The sequence below is a fragment of the Orycteropus afer genome, unplaced genomic scaffold (genome assembly GCF_000298275.1).
Source record: "Orycteropus afer afer isolate SDZICR_OR568_19922 unplaced genomic scaffold, OryAfe1.0 scaffold00043, whole genome shotgun sequence".
In the NCBI taxonomy this organism is placed as follows: Eukaryota; Metazoa; Chordata; class Mammalia; order Tubulidentata; family Orycteropodidae; genus Orycteropus; species Orycteropus afer.
This window is the reverse complement of record NW_006921630.1, coordinates 8846910-8864582: the sequence shown is the minus strand read 5'-3', so window position 1 is coordinate 8864582 and position 17673 is coordinate 8846910. Positions and strand designations below refer to the sequence as shown.

The 17673-nt window shown below is 41.4% G+C and overlaps 1 protein-coding gene across 1 annotated transcript in view; it reads right to left on the bottom strand.

Moving 5' to 3' along the window:
* The window catches only part of CACNA1E (calcium voltage-gated channel subunit alpha1 E), a 548688-nt gene that overhangs the window by 377930 nt on the left and 153085 nt on the right, over nucleotides 1–17673 (bottom strand). The window contains exons 4-6 of the mRNA XM_007937646.2: nucleotides 10488–10591; nucleotides 8758–8910; nucleotides 7067–7248 (exon numbers count right to left, since the gene is read on the bottom strand). Of these exons, the coding sequence (XP_007935837.1) occupies nucleotides 7067–7248; nucleotides 8758–8910; nucleotides 10488–10591 (439 nt within the window). The remainder of the gene's footprint in view (nucleotides 1–7066; nucleotides 7249–8757; nucleotides 8911–10487; nucleotides 10592–17673) is intronic.

The window sequence follows — 17673 nt, the reverse complement described above, 5'->3', positions numbered from 1 at the left end:
GATGGTCCAGACACCATCAGTGTGACTAGGATGTTGGGGGAGGGGGACCAGCCTTTTCCAGATCATGACTGAGCCTCAGTTCGGAAGCCCACAGATTTTATCAACTGAATAAGCCTGATCCTAGGTCAGCTAGAGCACCTCTCTTTCTACCACCATAAGAAAATCACAGCCTCCTGTACTTACTTATAAATGAGTTTTGAGTTTGTTCAACTACTCCCAGGGCACTGGGAAAAAAAAGGGTGGTGGTGGAAGGAGCTGATACAAAGATGAGTAGACATTTTCCCTAGTCCCAAGGAGCTCAGAATCAAAAGCACCCTCTGTTGATACCACAAAATCAGAGAAACTTCAAGAAGCTGGAGAATTAAAATTTTCATCAACCCTGGCATATGATGTCATTCTTTCAAGGTAATTGTGTGTAACACATATAAAGTAAAAATCTCAGCCAAGGCAAAAAAAAGAAAAAAAAAAAAAGCTATTAGCCATTTAACAATTATTGGCCATGTGCAGGTTGGGAGAATACCCCCTTCAAAAAAAGCCCAACTCCCTGCCATCACTCCTCCTTGGGTTTCCAAGGTAGTATCTCTACGGAAGTAGATCACCCAAATTTCCTTCTGAGGAGTGGCTGGTGGGTTTGAACCGCCAGCCTTCTGGTTAGCAGCCAAATGCCTTAGGGACTACACCACCAGAGCTCAGGTTGGGAGAAGACAACTTAAAATAGAATAGTGTTTAGGAAGCACTGAATATCTGTTACCGGTGATGGAAAATCTGACAACAGACAAATACGGGTATTGGTTCTACAACATGACTAAATAATCAAAGTCATTACATTGTACTTATAAACATGTTGAAATGGCAAATGTTGAGTTATATATATTTTTGCTACAATTAAAATAAATAAACTGGACAGTCTAACACATTAAAAAAAGAAAGAAAGAAAGAAGGAAGAAAAGAAAGAAGGAATACAAGTTGTCTCTTCATGCCGAAAGCCAATAAAGTCTATAAAAACCCCTGTGACTGTAAAATGGTACAACCACTGTGGAAAATGATATGGCATGTCCTTAAAAAGCAACCAAAAGACAAACAATCTAATTTAAAAATGGGCAGAGAACACAAACAGAACAAAGAAGACGTTCAGGCAGTTAACAAAAATATGAAAAAATATTCATAGTCATTAGCCATTAGAAAAAATGCAAATCAAAACCACAATGAGATATTGTTTCACTCCAGCATTAACAGCCAAGATCAGAAAACAAGTGCTGGTGAGAGGGTAGAGAGACTAGAACTTTCATATACTTCTGGTAGGACTATAAAATGGTACAATCAATGTGGAAAGGCATATGGCATTTCCTTAAGAAGTTGGAAATAGAAATACCATATGATCCAGCATCCCACTACTAGGTATATATCCTAGAGAAATAAGAGCTGTGACACGAACAGATAAAAGCACACCCATATTCATTGCAGCACTATTCACAACAGCAAAAAGATAGAAGCATAGACCTAAGTGCTTATCAATGGATGAATGGATAAACAAACTGTGGTAGATATACAAAATGGAATACTTATGCAATTTAAAGAACCATGATGAATCTGAAAAACACCTCATAACATGAATGAACATAGAGGACACTATGCTGAGTGAAATCAGTCAATCAAAAAAGGACAAATACTGCATGAGATCACTACTGTAAAAAGTCAAGAAAAGGGTTTCATGCAAAAAGAAATATTCTTTGGTTACCAGAGGTGGGAAGGGAATGGAGAGTAAACCATTAACTAGGGGGCAGACACTTAGGAATTTGGGTGACAAGGAGGCAAAAAACAACAACAAAAAAAGAAGTTATTAAAATAGAACGGAGTCCAGAAATAGACCCACACAAATACGGTAAATTGATTTCTGACAAAGATGTGAAAGCAATTCAATAAGGATAGGGTAGTTTTTTTCAACAAATAGTGTTGGAACAACTGGACATCTATATGCAAAATATGAACTTTGACCCTTAACTCACACCTTATATGAAAATTAATTCAAAATGTATCATAGATCTAAATGTGAAGGAAAAAAAATCCTCCCACCACAGCAACACAGAGCAACCTTGGCAGTCAGAGCAGAGTAGACATACCCTTTAGACTGCAAATATAGCACATCTCCAAGAAATTTCTGCATCAGCCACAGAAAAATAATGGACTTTAAGAGCACAAGTTTGAGTCACTGTAGACTGGGAACCTCTGCAATCTGTATATTAGTCCTGATATAAGAAAACAACTAATTGAATCAGCAGAAAACACAAAACCAGAGTGAGAGAAGAGAAGACTCACACCAAAATTAAGACAAAGTCGCTTCCCTTAGCCATGTCTAGCATAGGTAAAGAGGGCTAGAAGTTAATCCCAGAGCCAAGTAACATCTGTGGATTGGAAAATCTTGATCAGAGGGAGAAGGTATTGTACTGGACAAGGATCACTTATCACAGTTAGAACTGTTGTTGTTGTCATATGCCATGGAATCAATTCCAACTCATAATGATCCCACATGACAGAGTAGAACTGCCCCCACAGAGTTTGCTTGGCTGTAATTTACAGAAGTGGACTGTCAAGACTTTACGGGAATGGATTGCCAGGTCTCTCTCCCATAGAGCCACTGGGTGTTGACCACTGCACCATTCCTTTCATAGTTAGGAGAACAAGAAAGAGTTAAATTAATAAGTATAAGGGAGAGTTTGCAAGTTGAGGAGACCTTTGGAGAGAGACAGTCAAAACAGGAAGCAGCAGCCAGCAGAACCGTAGACTGCTTTGCATTCTTTCCACCACAGAAGGGAGGGAAGCCAAGAATACAGTTGGAGTTTGACCAAGCAGAGTTGAAGTTTTGGTAGAGATGAAATTGAGTACACATGACTCCAGGTTGTCCTGACAATGGGAATGCTCTTCTTGCAATGACATCATAACAAGAGAAGTCACACATAAGTGAAGATAACAGTTATCAATGGAAGAGCAACACAAGGTTAAGGGGAGGCATTTAAGAAGAGTCTGCAGCAGGAAAAGGATGCTAACAAGAGAAGCATTTAAATTGTGTATAAAAAGGTTAAACATACTCTACATGCTTGAGAGAACTTCAGCATAGTGCATAAACCTGAAGGTTCTCCTAGTAGTTTGGGTGCCAATATATCTCATATATTTGCTTGTTGTCAACACTGAATAGAAAAAGCCTTAGACTGGAAAACAGGGCTCTCCTTTCCTTTGTAGCCTGTGTGAGGCAATACAGCAGCCAGGAGAATTGGGCCTTTTCAGAATAAGAAGTGTTAGAAAAGTGGAGAAAATATAGTTATATTTGCATCTTATTGGTGGTGGCAGGGATGGCAGTGGTAATGGTAATATTACAGTAAGTGATTTTTTAATGAAGTCCAGCAGTTCAAACCCACCAGCCACTCCTCAGAAGGAAGGATGGGCAATCTACTTCCATAGTGCTACTGCCTCAGAAACCCAAGGAGGGGTCGCTATGAGTCGGATGCAACTTGCCAGCAGTGAGTGAGTGAGTGATAGATACATATGTGTGCAAAATATATTTATTATTAAATTGACTATTTAGTTGTTGTTGTTGTTGTTATTTGCCGTGGAGTCGGCCCCGAGCTCTGGTAGCATAGTGGCTAAGACACTTGCCTGCTAACCAGACGGTTGGCGGTTCAAACCCACCAGCCACTCCTCGGAAGGAAGGTTGGGCAATCCTACTTCCGTAGCGATACTGCCTCGGAAACCCAAGGAGAGGCCGCTATGAGTTGGGTTTGACTCGACGGCACATAACAACAACAACAACAAAATTTAGTTGTTAATAGTTAATTCCATGGTGTGCAACTAGTTCTAATATAAATAAAGAAATGTGTGTGTGTATATATAAATTTATATCAAACTCGCCGCCACTGAGTCAATTCTGACTCATAGTGATCCTACAGGACAGAACAGAACTGCCCGATAGGGTTTCTAAGGTTATAATGTTTACAGAAGTAGAGTGTCTCATCTTTCTCCAGTGGAGCAGTTGGTGGGTTCCAACCACCAACCTTTTGGTTAGCAGCCAAGTACTTAACTACTGCACCGCTTAGTCTCCATCTATATATGTACATGTGTAAATCTTTATGAAAGCAGTGCCCCATCTTCCTTCCATGGAATGGCTGGTGAGTTTGAACTGCCAATCTTCTGGTTAGCAGTCAAATGCCTTAGGCATTGCACCACCACAGCTCCTTATGTATAAATATAGATATATGCAATTCTGTTATTACAAAGTTTGAAGTTAAAGATAAGAAAAATATTCAAATATTGTTGACATGGGCTACCAGAAGCTGCAGTATTTCAGCCAAGATATTTGGCAACCCTCATCTCATAGATTCAATGGGCATAGCACATTAATAGGAATGGCAGGTGAATTAACCTGTACTATTTAATTTTATTTTCTTCTCTCCCTCCCTTCCACCTTCTTTTCTTTCCCAAGAATTTGAGTAAATTAAAAGTGTATATATTATAACTTCATCATTTATTGCAAGCCTTATGCCCAATAGTATATAGAGTCCATTACCCTGAACCTGCCTCCTCATTTGGCAAACAGTCCTAACTCCAGGATATACATCCAGTTCATTTAACCAAGCTCTGCCTGGGTAATGCTTTGTACACCAGTTCCCTACTCAGTTGAAACCTAACCTCGCTCTTCCTAGGAAGCCAGATTTCCACTGGTTTAAAATTGGATACCTTTTTCATCCAACTTCTCCTGAATCAGAGTATAGTTATCTTCCTATTACTATCACCTCTGCCTGGAGATGAGTAGCTTCATACCCTAGATCCCACATCCAGTCCTTTGGAAAATGATGTCATTTCAGGGTGGACATGAGTTCATCTCATCTCAAGATTAACCAACTACTTCTTGGGAACCAGCCCAAAGCTCAGCTATTTCCCCAGCCCTGGCCGCACCCACATGAATAGCAAGAGGCCTCTAGTTAATATTCAATGACTGACAGTGGAAAGTCACAGGAAGTATAAGTCTGTGGACCCAGGAGCTAATGCCATGGCAATGTTTCAGAGGATCTGCAGCTTGATCTCTTCTCCTCCCTGCTTCTTTGGTGAAGCAAAACTAAATGGGGGACAAGATCATCGTCTCTAGTGTGACCACAACACTACCATGGTTTCAGGAGAGAGATTAACTAGAGAGGGATGGGAATTTTAAAAAATCACCGTGAAAGCTGGAAATCATGGCATTTTTCCTCTCCCTCTGTATCTCAGTGCCTATCACAGGGCTTCACAGGGCTTAGCATGTAGTAGATTCTCAATTACTATATTTTGACATAATGAAAGAATGAACTAACGCAGGAACTGAGGCATGATTCCTTGGTTGTGTTCCTGCTTGTTCAGTACCACCTGAGTCTTGGCTAAAGAGGACCAGCAGATCACACCTGCATCCTCAAATGCAACACTTCTCCTTTCAGGCTCTCAATGCATTTATCACATCACTTAGGTGACTCTGCACATATAATTGAAACACATCACTCTCAAAGCCCCACAAATAACACCAGCCCCTATGGGGCCAGTGCTGTCATTTCCAGAAGCACCTGACTAATTTGAGTGACTTGGCCTCAAGACATCCCTAACATCCCCAATGAGGAGTGACTGCACTCATCTGCTTCACTTCCTTTCTTTCCTTCTTCTTACCCACCCTCCTCTCAACTGGTGAGAATCCCAGAGTGTCTTCAAGGGGTTTTGAGGTCACTCTTAACCCCTGTATTGCTTGGTATAAGCTGATCCATGAAACTTCACTGCACAACAGCCTGTGGCTCTTTTCTGCAGAGCTTTCTCAGTCCTGTCTTGCTCATCCTGTATGGGAATGGACCCAGGTCAATCGTGGACAATTCCATAGCACCTCCTAGTACTGGCCTTATACAGTCCTTGCTCTTCAGGGATTACAATATAGCTGAATCTCTACTGAGACTCTGGGAGGTGGAAGACACTTCAGTGGTTACCTTAACATCTGTCCAAATGCAGAAATCCTCCAACATCTCTGACAGGCAGTTAGACAGCCTTGGTTTGTGCATCAGCTCAGAACTTTCCACACATGCCTGATCATGTGAATCACCATGGGCACTTACAGAAAGTACAGCTCACCAACTATGGAAAACTATACAAAATCAGAATCTCCAGAGAAGGGGCCTGGTGAGTCCCACAATTAAGGATGTTTTCTGTCCATGTCATGTCAGAGTTCATGACAGTGGCTGCATATTAGAGTCAGCTAGGAAGCTTGAAAAAATATCCATGGCAGGCCCTGCTGTCAAGTTGGATCCGACTCATAGTGACCCCTCCTTGGGTTTCCAAGGCAGTATCACTATGGAAGTAGAATGCCCAACTTTCCTTCTGAGGAGTGTCTGGTGGGTTTGAACCGCCAGCCTTCTGGTTAGCAGTCACATGCTTTAGGCACTACACCACCAGCGCTCCTCATCCCTACATAGTCCTATTTAATTGGTCTGAAGTGGGGCCCAGGCAATACAATTTTTCAAAACTCCCAGCTGATCCTAATGTACAGCCAGGCTTGAGAACTACTCTAACAAATCTTCCCAACACAATGCTAAACACTTTCAGGATGATGACCAAGACATCCCTCTCTTGGTACCCCTCCCTGTACCCCACCATCAAACCTATAGCAGAATACACTATACAATTGCTAAGTTGATCTGATTTAACTAGCAAGTTCACCCATTCAATATGGAATGCAATTTCCTAATTATATTTAAGAAGTTGTGTACTTCCACTTAGCAAGAGGTCAGGCAATAGATGGACAGGAACTGCTAAGACATCCCAGGGTTGAGTCAACACCCCCACACACTCAGAACCAATGCTGATAATGTACAGCCAGTATGTACAGAACAACCGAACCACTGTTTACAGTCAGCCTCCATTCCTGAGTGTGCCCATGCCCAACAAACTACTAGATATTTTTAATATTACCTTTGCACACCCCCTTGCCCAGACTAACAAAGCCCAAATGACCCCAGAAGCCTCACTCCAGGTTCATTTCCTCCTTCCCCTCAGCAGCTCCACTCACATTGTACAGCACGGTGGTCCATCCTTCCATGGTGATGCACTGGAATACAGTCAGTACAGCAAAAAGGATGTTATCAAACTGGGTGATCCCATCGTTGGGGCCGATCCAGTCCCTGCATTCATAACCGGCTGGGCAGCCCTGCACACCACATGGGTGAGGGGGGTCAAATCCTTCTAGAATACCTGCAGGCACATTTGGAGGGTGGGGAATAAACCATACGGTATTTAGTATGAGCTAGAGATGACCCCAGGATGCCACAAGCAAGCAATTCTATTTCCCATAGAAAGCTGTTTGCCTGTCTTTGTCTCAGGTCTCCTCTCTGGCCTCTCTACTCTTCACAACTCCCAAACATGTGTTCAACACAATGTGTCCCAATCTCTTCTGAAAATGAAGTATCTCTTCCAAATGGCCTCTCACTTTCTGCAGGCCACACTCTCTACCTTCACCTGCAATAACACAGTCGTGGCATTACTGGATCACACTGAAGGTGTGACGTGAAGGCAGAAACTTACTAATGTTCTAACTTCAGACACCTGGAAGAGTCCTAAGCTCTTCTTGGGTATCTCAGAGACAATTATAAACTAGAGTTAAAAACTGAGATTTTTTTTTTCTGGCCTGTATTTCCGGTCTTGAATAAAAGGCAAAAATAAAAATCTAAGGTAGAAGGTGTCCTCTAAGGATTCTTTATTTTTAAAAGAAAAAAAAAAAGGTACCCATTTGGGATTCTTCAACCTCTCTCTAACCCTTTTCTTTCCTACTCTACTCAACTATAAAAAGAACAAATAAGATACAAAACCAAAAAAAAAACCAAACTCATTGCCATCATGTCAGATCCAACTCATAGTGACCCATCCTTGGGTTTCTGAGGCAGTATCCCTACAGAAGTAGATTACCCAATCTTCCTTCCAAGCAGTGGCTGGTAGGTTTGAACTGACAGCCTTCTGGTTAGCAGTCATGCCTTAGGCACTACACTACCAGAGCTCCATAAGATACAAAGAGATCAGAATATCATAATTTGAGGTTTGTGTACCCTACCAATCAAGCCAAACCCAGAGCTCCCTTGTTCATCCATGCACACAAGAAATGTTATGACATGGAGCATGGAGGGAAATGTTTCACAGTTCTTGAACAACCCAAGTCCATTTCTCACTGGCCAGTAGACAAAAATGTCCACTGTACAAAGGGTACTTCTTCAGACAGATGGCTTTTTAGATGCATTCTGACAGATCTCTACCATGTGATGGGGGAGATAAGAATTCCTATTTGAAATCCTCCAACTACAAACCTAAGGGGTTATTTGCTTTGCAATATCACAGTCAAATAGGGGATCTTTCTAGACTGGCTGTGCCTCAAAATGCTACTGACCCTGTTTTCCTAAAACTTCTGATTCTAATTCCAGGATTAAGATAGCACCAGGGCTTCAGACCAGTTCATTGCAATTCAACCCACTGTTGCATTTCCACACTAGATATACTGAACTTTCACGTATACATAAGAATCACCTGGGGATCTTATTAAAATGTAGATTCTGGGTCAGTATATTCAGCAGCAGGGATTGAACCGGAATGAGTTGATTCAAAGTCCTAGGTAGAACATATTTCTCCAAGCAATCTCAGAATGTCCCTGGATCACCGCAATGACCAGAGGGGAGAGGCAGGGAGGAAGTACAAGACTGGAAATAGTGAACCTACCTGAATTGTTCATGAAGCACGCTCGATGTAACTTCCCACTATAGAACTCCAAGCCAATGATAGCAAACATCAGGATGGCAAAGAAAAGCAGAAGGCCAATCTGCAGAAGAGGCACCATGGCCTTCATGATGGACTTCAACACAATCTGCAGACCTAGAAGGAAGCAAAGAGAATGAGACTAAACATAGTACTGGCCAGGCTCCATTTATTCTGTCCTAGCAGGAGAAAAGGAAGTCTTTAAGGGAAAAGGACCATTGGTCCTGAGATCATAAAGACAATTCCCAAAAGGAAAACCAGGACAAGTCAAGCCAAAGATGTCTATCTCCCCTTCCCTCAGGGATCAAAATTCCTTCCTCCTCCTCACCATTCCCTGATCATTTACATTTAACCATTCCCTCATTTGTTTCCTCCATGCTGTATTGTACACCATCAGCGAAAGGACAAATGGTACAACCATTACTAGTTAGATACCATATCCTCTGACCCAGAAAGTGTACTTTCAGAATCTAGCCTAAACAAATAGATTTGAATAAAGATTTAAATAAAAAGATGCTTTTCTTCTTTTGTTTTTTGCAGCACTACTTATGATTGAAAAAAAAAAAAGAAAGAAACTTAAAATAACCTAAATATCTGGTACCTAGAAATGGCTAAATAAATCACAATGCATAGAAGACAGATGATAATACATATTTTTAAAATTATATTTTGAAGTATTTTTGATGTCAGGAAAATAAAATGCTTATGACAGGATCTGAAACTATTTGCATACTATGATTCCAGTTATATTAAAATGTCCAGGGAAAAATGTGAATGAAAAGAATATGCTAAAATGTTTCTAAAAGTTATTTCTTCATGCTAGCATAGTAAGTGGTTTTCATTTTTCTTTTTATACTTCTCTTTACTTTCTAAATTTTCTAAAAGATTTTCCATCATCTTTTAAATCTGGAAAAAAAAAAAAAAGCTGTTAAATTTAAATATGAAATGTTACATCAGATGGTTGCATCCTGTGGTAGTTCAGGTTGTGTGTCAACTTGGCTGGGCCTGCTTTTGAGTGGCTGGGCAGCTGGTTGTAGTTACTCCCCATGATGAGACTGGAAATCAACTCCATGACGGAATCTGCAGTGAGCAGCTGCTTTAGGGATGTGGTCTGCTTCCAGTATATAAGGAGAAGCATTGAGAAAGGTCTCTGCAGCTTTTTTGGCACACTTGGACCCTGCATGAAGCCAGGTCTTCATTTAGCAGCCTTCCATATTTCCTGCTGATCTTGGGACTGTCTCTGGATTTGAACTAATGTTCTGCCATGTTGTTTGATAATACTGGGACTGTGCCATTTTATTTGTCAACTTTGGGTTTGTTAGCCTCAGCAGCCAGTAGCTGCCTGAGTGAAGAGACACCTCCAGCTCTAGTGGGCTGGAAGCAAGAGACAGAGCTGAAGCCCAAGGTCAAGGGACTTTCACCTAGCCCCTAGGGCAGGCACTTTGAACTCGGACTTCTAGCCTCTAAAACTTTAAGAGAATAAAAACCCCTGTTTGTTAATGCCATCCATCTGTTGAATCTCTGTCAGAATAGCACAAGGTAACCAAAACACATCCCTACTGCTTGTAACAACTGGGACTTCCCCCATAGAATTTCTTTCTTATTTATCTCAAATTCTCTAAGACCCAGGAACCAGTTGAGGACACAGCAGGGAAGCTATCAGCAGAGTAGAAAAAAGAAAGGCAGATGCTCACTAGGAATCCCTGACACAAGCTTCAGAGGCCTCAGGACACGCACAGCCCTCAGGGTCCTCAGGTCCACGTGCGTGTTGAAGTGGGTTCCCGCAGTGGCTAGGATGCTGCAGATGGAGAAACAGAAGGGTCAAGGTTACTATAATCTGGCTTTCCCCTTTCACCCATATATGGGAGGCTGGGATGAAGCAGAAGCCGCCTGGAAAGCACAGAGCTGATGCCAGCTGCACGTGGGTGCACCTGAGCTTGGGTGAATCACCAGTGGTTCTAAGTAGAATTAAATTTAGCTTTCTGGGTTTCACTTAGCAAGGCAGGAAAAGCAATCATCATACTGGAATTATAATTCCAACTCATGAGCAAATATAAAGGCCCCAGCATCAGTTCATCCCTGCCCCCCAAACCTTGTTCCCTACTCTCCTCCTCCCCCTGCCAATTTCCTTTCACTTTTCCAACCTACCAAGGTCCTCACTTTTTTAATTTCAACATTTTCTTAGACTTCTCTGTCTCCTATCTCCTTCAGAAAGTTTCTGTGCATTAACATCAGTAAAGGAGAAACTCATTTTTCAATTTTTTCTTCACCTTGACACTTAGAATTTTTATCAAATAAACCAATTTTATTTTATTGGAAAATAACTTCACTGGTCCTCATACAGTACTTTTGTCCAAAGCCACTGTGTGACTTGGATTGAGGTTCTTTGCTTCCATTTTTTCATCTTTCATAGCCATATTCAGGAACAAACACACAAACAAAAATCCATAAAATTCCTATTAGATTGTGTACACCAAGTGTCTTGTCTTCAGAATACAATTTATTTCATATAATCCTAACAGACTGCAGGGACTTTGAAGAGATCAAGACATTTAAGTATTTATGAAAGACACAGTGGAAGGCTAAGAATTAGAAGAACCGGGTTTAGGCCTTAAGTTATTCATTTGAGATCTGGGTGACTTGAGGAAAGTCACATAATCTCCATGAGCCTCACTTTGCTTATCTACAAAATAGGGGAGTACTGTAGCCTAATTATAAAAATAAAATGACATGGTAATGAAAAGTAAGAGTGTTCTATAAACTATAATGTAAAATAGACATTTTATCTAATTCAAATATTAGTAATATTGGTTTTGCAACATCGGCTAATTTTATTCTTCTTTCCACAGGATAAGGAACTCTGGTTGCACAGTGGTTAAGGCATCTGGCTGCTAACCAAAGGTCAGCAGTTCTAACCCACCAGCCACTCCATGGGAGAAAGATGTGGTCCTCTGCTTCCATCAAGATTTGTAGCCTTGGAAACCCTTTAGGGCAGTTCTATTGAGTTGGAATTTACTCAGTGGCAGTGAGTTTGGTTTGGTTTTTGGTTTCATTAGGATAGTACTTTTCTTTTTCTTTCTCATAACCTCTACAGGATGATCTTGGCTATATGGAATCATCGGGGAATGAGTCATTCAGAAACTGAGTTTTCTACATAGTCAAGGCAAAAATGATTTTTTTGTTTATTTATAATGGAAACCTCCTTTAAGGACTTGAAATAAGTATTTAAAAAGACACTTGAAGTCCCTTCAATAGTTGACGTGCTTTCAATATTTGAAAGAAAACCGTAGGAAGGTTTATGCTGTGTGGCTCTCGAAAGCAGATGTAGAGTCAACAGGTATAAATAACACAGATCAAGAAAAATATAATCATAAATATCATAATAACATGTTTATTATAATAATAAATATAATCATAAGCAATAACTCTGAAACAAGTATTGCTGGCCAACAACAAAGTGGACTGTATTGTGTAGTAGTACACTTCCCAACATGAAACATTCAAATACAGACGGTAGAACTATCTACCTGGAAGTAAAGAGGGTTCCTACACTGGGTTGAAGGTTAATTTAAATGTCTAGTAGAATTTCTTTCAACTTCATTGCTGTTGTTAATTGCCACCAAGGTGGCTCTGACACATGACAACCCCAGCTACAACAGAAAAAAGCAACTGCCGGTCCTGTGCCTTCTTCACAATCATTGGTAACCTCGAGACCATTGTTGTGGTCATTATGTACTTTGAGTGCCTTCTAACTCAGCAAGCTCATCTACCAGCACTGTATCAGAAAATATTATGGTGCAGTCCATAGGATTTTCATTGGCTAATTTTCAGAATTTAATCTTCTTCCTAGTCTGTCTCAGTCTAGAAGCTTCACAGAAACCTGTCCACTATGGGTGACCCTGCTGGTATTTGAAATACTGATGGTATAGATCTGAGCAACACAGTAATATACAAGTCACCATAACACAGCAAACTGATGGTGGGTGCTGAACTTCTGTGTTAATACTACCTCAAAATAAGAACCTGAAAGAAATCCTACTATCATAAAGAATTATAGTCGCTAGGTACACTTTATAAATCTTCTCCATTTCTTTCAGCCTAAACTACCATGCCCTTGCATAAACAGGAGGGACTGAGGGGAGGGAACAGGATCTCTGACACTATTAAGAGGGAAACCAGCAATCATTCTACTAAGTAAGGAAAAACTAATGAGAAGAGATTGCAAAGAGAAACATGGAACATAGGACTGGAAAAATAAAGAAGTAAGGAGAAAAAGAGAAACTTCAAGGAGAGGTGCAGTGATAGACAACCACAGGAAAACAAGGCCATTGTTCCACTAACTCCTCTAATAGAGGCAAGGTGTACTGCACCCTGAACCCGTTGCTGTCCCCTTCGGAAACTCTCCTTTCTCTCTGGTTCACTCTGTCTTACAAACACAGTGGGTAGAAATCTGCCCCATTCAGAAACCACAGGTCTGTTTCCTAGGATATCCAGATATACATGAGATGCTCTTTCATATCATAAAAAGGGCTGCCACAAATGAAAATTTCCTGCCGCCCTGGGTTTAACAAAGAATGTTTCAGAACATGGAGGTAGGAGCAGAAAAACAAAATTAAAAGGCAAGAAGGCACAAGTGTTGTGAAAGAGAAGAAATGGCAGAGGGAGGAGAGGCTAAGATGGGAGGGGAATGAACAGTAAAAGAAAATGCAGAGACAAAAACAGAAGGGAAGCAAGATGAGATAAAAGCTGGTGGAGAAACGAACGTCAAAGAAATAAGGATGCTCATATGGGAAAGAGAATAAAAGCCAAGCCAACATGAAAGAGAAAAGCAAACCTGTGGTATTTCTTGCAGGGCCTCACATCACCAGCCTCTACATGTGCTCCTCCTCTCTCATTCCAGTGCAGCCTCTGCTGCACCTGCCTGCTCCCCAAATCACATCACACCCATCTAAACTGCATCCACAGCCATGGCAGCTTGTGGCCACTGCTCACCTGGCCCTTGGAATTACCTGTCTTTGCTCCACTGAAGGGGCTTTTCAATGAACCTTTAGCTGATCGACATTAGCCATTTTCTGCTTCCCAATTCCCACTGCTCAAATAATCCTTGAGGAAAAAATTACAATTTGACTATTGGACTGTTAGAATCAGGGCCAATGGAATTCTTAAGGGAAAAAAGATAATTGGAAAAACAAAAGGCTCTGCTCTGTGTTCTCATAAGATTCTGTTTCTACCTCCATCACTGCCTTTACTACCTCCTAGAGAAATTCTCATCTGTTTTTACTCATCTGTGAAATACTTCAAATGCAAATACTGTCCTAATCATTTCTATATTTCCCAAGCCTAACCCAGTGTCTGGCAGTAACAGGTGCTCAATAAATGCTTCATGGATTAACTGCACTGATTAAATCAATAAATTTGCTTAAATGGAGACAAATACTACAGACATCCTAGAACTTACTAAAGCTAGAATGCTACTTCACACAAATGTTGGCGCATACAGGACAGTGCTGGAAACCTGTCCCCAAGCATTGTACAGTCTACGAGGATCTTCCAATATACTTCTAAGACTCGTGTCCTGCAGGATCTGTCCAGCCCTCAGTAAGAAAGTTAGAGGGAAAAGGAGGGAAGGAGGAAGACTCACAGTTGAAGACTCGCCTCCCAGCAGAATCTCAGTATTAAAGTAGATCCAGCTCAACAAATGATGGGCCTCCTATGTGGCAGGCCCAATGCAGGAGGTAAGGGAAAAAGGAAACAGTGGGAAATGATTTTGATTCTCACTCTAGTGGAAGTAGTCAGACACATACATGAATAATTACGATGCAACATGAAGAGTGTCATAACAGAGGTGTTTGTGAAATGCTATGAGAATGGAAAAGATTGCAGTAATAGAGTGTTTACTGCATGTTAACATAGATCTGCTAACATTTGCAGACTGCTTTCTCATTATATCCTCAAAAATACCCCAAAAGAGTACATAAAAAGATAGGCAAGAAGATCAGGTATAGGTAAGCGAACAGGAATATACCCACAACCATAAATAGGTTGTTGTTATTGTTGTTGTTTTGCCGTCGAGTCGGCCCCGACTCATAGCGACCCCTCCTTGGGTTTCCGAGGCAGTATCACTACAGAAGTAGGATTGCCCAACCTTCCTTCCGAGGAGTGGCTGGTGGGTTTGAACCACCAGCCTTCTGGTTAGCAGTCAAGTGCTTTAGCCACTATGCTACCAGAGCTCCCATAAATAGGTTGGGCAGGTAATATTCCTACATGTATATTTGTGCTATAAAAATGTCCTTATGCAGTATAGAGCTAAAAGGGGACTGTGGTGGTTAAGTTTGTGTGTCAACTTGGCTGGGCCTGGCTGAGTGGCTGGGCAGCTGGGTGTAGTATTCACCATGGTAATCAACTCCATGGTGGAATCTACTGTGAGAAGCTGTGTAGCTGCCTTAGGGATGTGGTCTGCTTCCCGTATATAAGTAGCAGCTTTGGAAATGGTCTCTAGGTTATGGCATGCTTGGACCCTGCATGTAGCTATGTCGTTGTTCAGCAGCCTGCCAATGCCGACCTTGGGACTTACAATGGGCTTGAATTACTGGCCTGCTGTGTGGTTTGGTAACATCAGGACTGTGCGATTTTCTTTGTTGACCTTGGGCTTGTCATTCTCAGCAGCCAGTAGCTATCTGAGTGAAGAAAATCCTCTAGCTCCAATGGGCTGGGAGCAGGAGGGAGAGCTGAACCCCAAGGTTGAGAGGCTTTCACCCAGCCCCTAGAGACTAGCACGTTGAACTTGGACTTAAAGCCTCCAAGTTGTAAGAATAAACTCCTGTTTGTTCAAGCCATCTCATTTGTGGTATATTCCTGTCAGAGTGGCACTAGGTAACCAGAACAGGGACTAAGTTAGGATAACTTCTTAGCCACAACTAAGCACCTTGAGGGAGTGAGTCACTGGACCTGTGGGCTTGGGACCATAGTTGTGGGGGACATTAAGCTCAATTGACACAACATAGTACACAAAAACATTGTTCTACATCCCACTTTGGTGAGTTGCAACTGGGGTCTTAAAAGTTTGAGAACAGCCACCTAAGATGCAACTATTGGTCTTTCTTCATCCAGAGCAAAGAAGAGTGAAGAAAATCAAAAACACATGGAAACAATTACTCCAAAGGACTAATGGGCCATGAGAACCTCAGCCTATATGTCCCCGAAACCAGAAACTGGCTATCAATGCCAGCCACTCAGAAAGGGATCAAAATTGGAAATCCTGGATACAGTGAGAGAAATATGTAGAACAAAATTTTAAAAAACTGGTGAAACCCTCAAGACTATGGCCCCTATTTACCTTTCAGGCCTGGAATTGGACTCCCAATGTGGCTAACTTTCAGCCAAACGACAGGCCTCCTTTTGAAAAAAAAAAAAAAAAACTAATACCACTATTGTTTGCAATTCACAGAAGAGGAAACTGAGGCTCAAAAAAGCTAACAAATGGCAAAACCAGGAGTTAAAGTTCTGTTCTGATGTCAAAGCCAATCCTTTTCCCACTCCACCATTATGCTGTGTGATGGAATCACAGTACTGGCCACCTCCACTGTTCCTCAGTCCAGTATGCTGCTAAATATATCAACATCACAGGGCTTGGTTCCCAATGGGCCAGTGAACTTCATTCTTTTCATCCCATGGCACAAACCGCCAACACTCACAGACTTCCATTGATCACTCACTACTGGGACAAGAGAGTACGATGGCTCCTTGCACCTCTCCTAATTACTACCAAGAAAAGCTGATATGACAGGTGGTGACTGCTGTAATATTTACATATACATATGGAGGGACACACATGCCACAAAATCAGAGTGAAAATACTGAGGATAAGTCCAATATTGTAGTTAATAAAAGCCTAAGCTCTCCATTGCCCCAAGAAGCATATGCGTGAGTTATTCAGGTACAAAGCCTGTGGTTTCCATTTCTTTTGTTACCATAAGCACAGAGCCAGTGAAGATCTCTGACCACAGAGGGATGCTTGATTATTATTTCAACCCCAAATCAGAGGACAGGAGGAGATCAAACACAAACGCATGACCACCACCAACATAGATGTAGTGTTCTGCACACAGTAAATGTTCAGTTTCCTGACTAATGTCACAGACCCTTCCTACATCTAATGCTTTTGTCTTTAGTTGTAAGCAGAAAAGGAGTCCCCAGGTGTTACAAACAGTTAATGTGTTCAGTTGCTAACCAAAAATTATCCACCCACAGGCACCTTGGAAGAAAGGCCTGGTGATATACTTCTGAAACCCTATGGAGCACAGTTCTACTCTGACACACGTGGGGTTGCCATGATGTGGAGTCTACTTGAGGGCAACAGGTTAACTGATTAGATAAGAAAAGAAAGATGCTGATGTGGGTCTGATGGATATGGCACCAGTCCTCCAAAGTCATGGCCACCACCACAGTGACACAGAAGAGCAGAAGATAGAGTGATGCTCAGGCAATCACAAGCAAATTGCCTCTTCCCAAATCAGTCACTCAAGGGATTTATCAATGCTGTATTCCTTTTGACCATGGGGTTCTGTCTCAGCCTCCTTGTGAATCCAGGTCTGTTTCCATAGGCATCTATGACTATACACACTTCCATGGCTGAAATCAATGCCTTGAAGCAACAGGTTTAGCTTTATGGTTGCAAATAAAATGTAGGACACCTAGTTAAATTTGAATTTCAAATAAATAACAAATAATCCTTTTTAGTGTAAGCATATGCTAAATATTGCATGGGACATACTTATACTAAAAAATAATTTATTGTGTATCTGAAATTCAAATTTAACTGTTGCTGTTATGTGCCGTCAAGTCGGACCCGACTCATAATGACTCCTCCTTGGGTTTCCA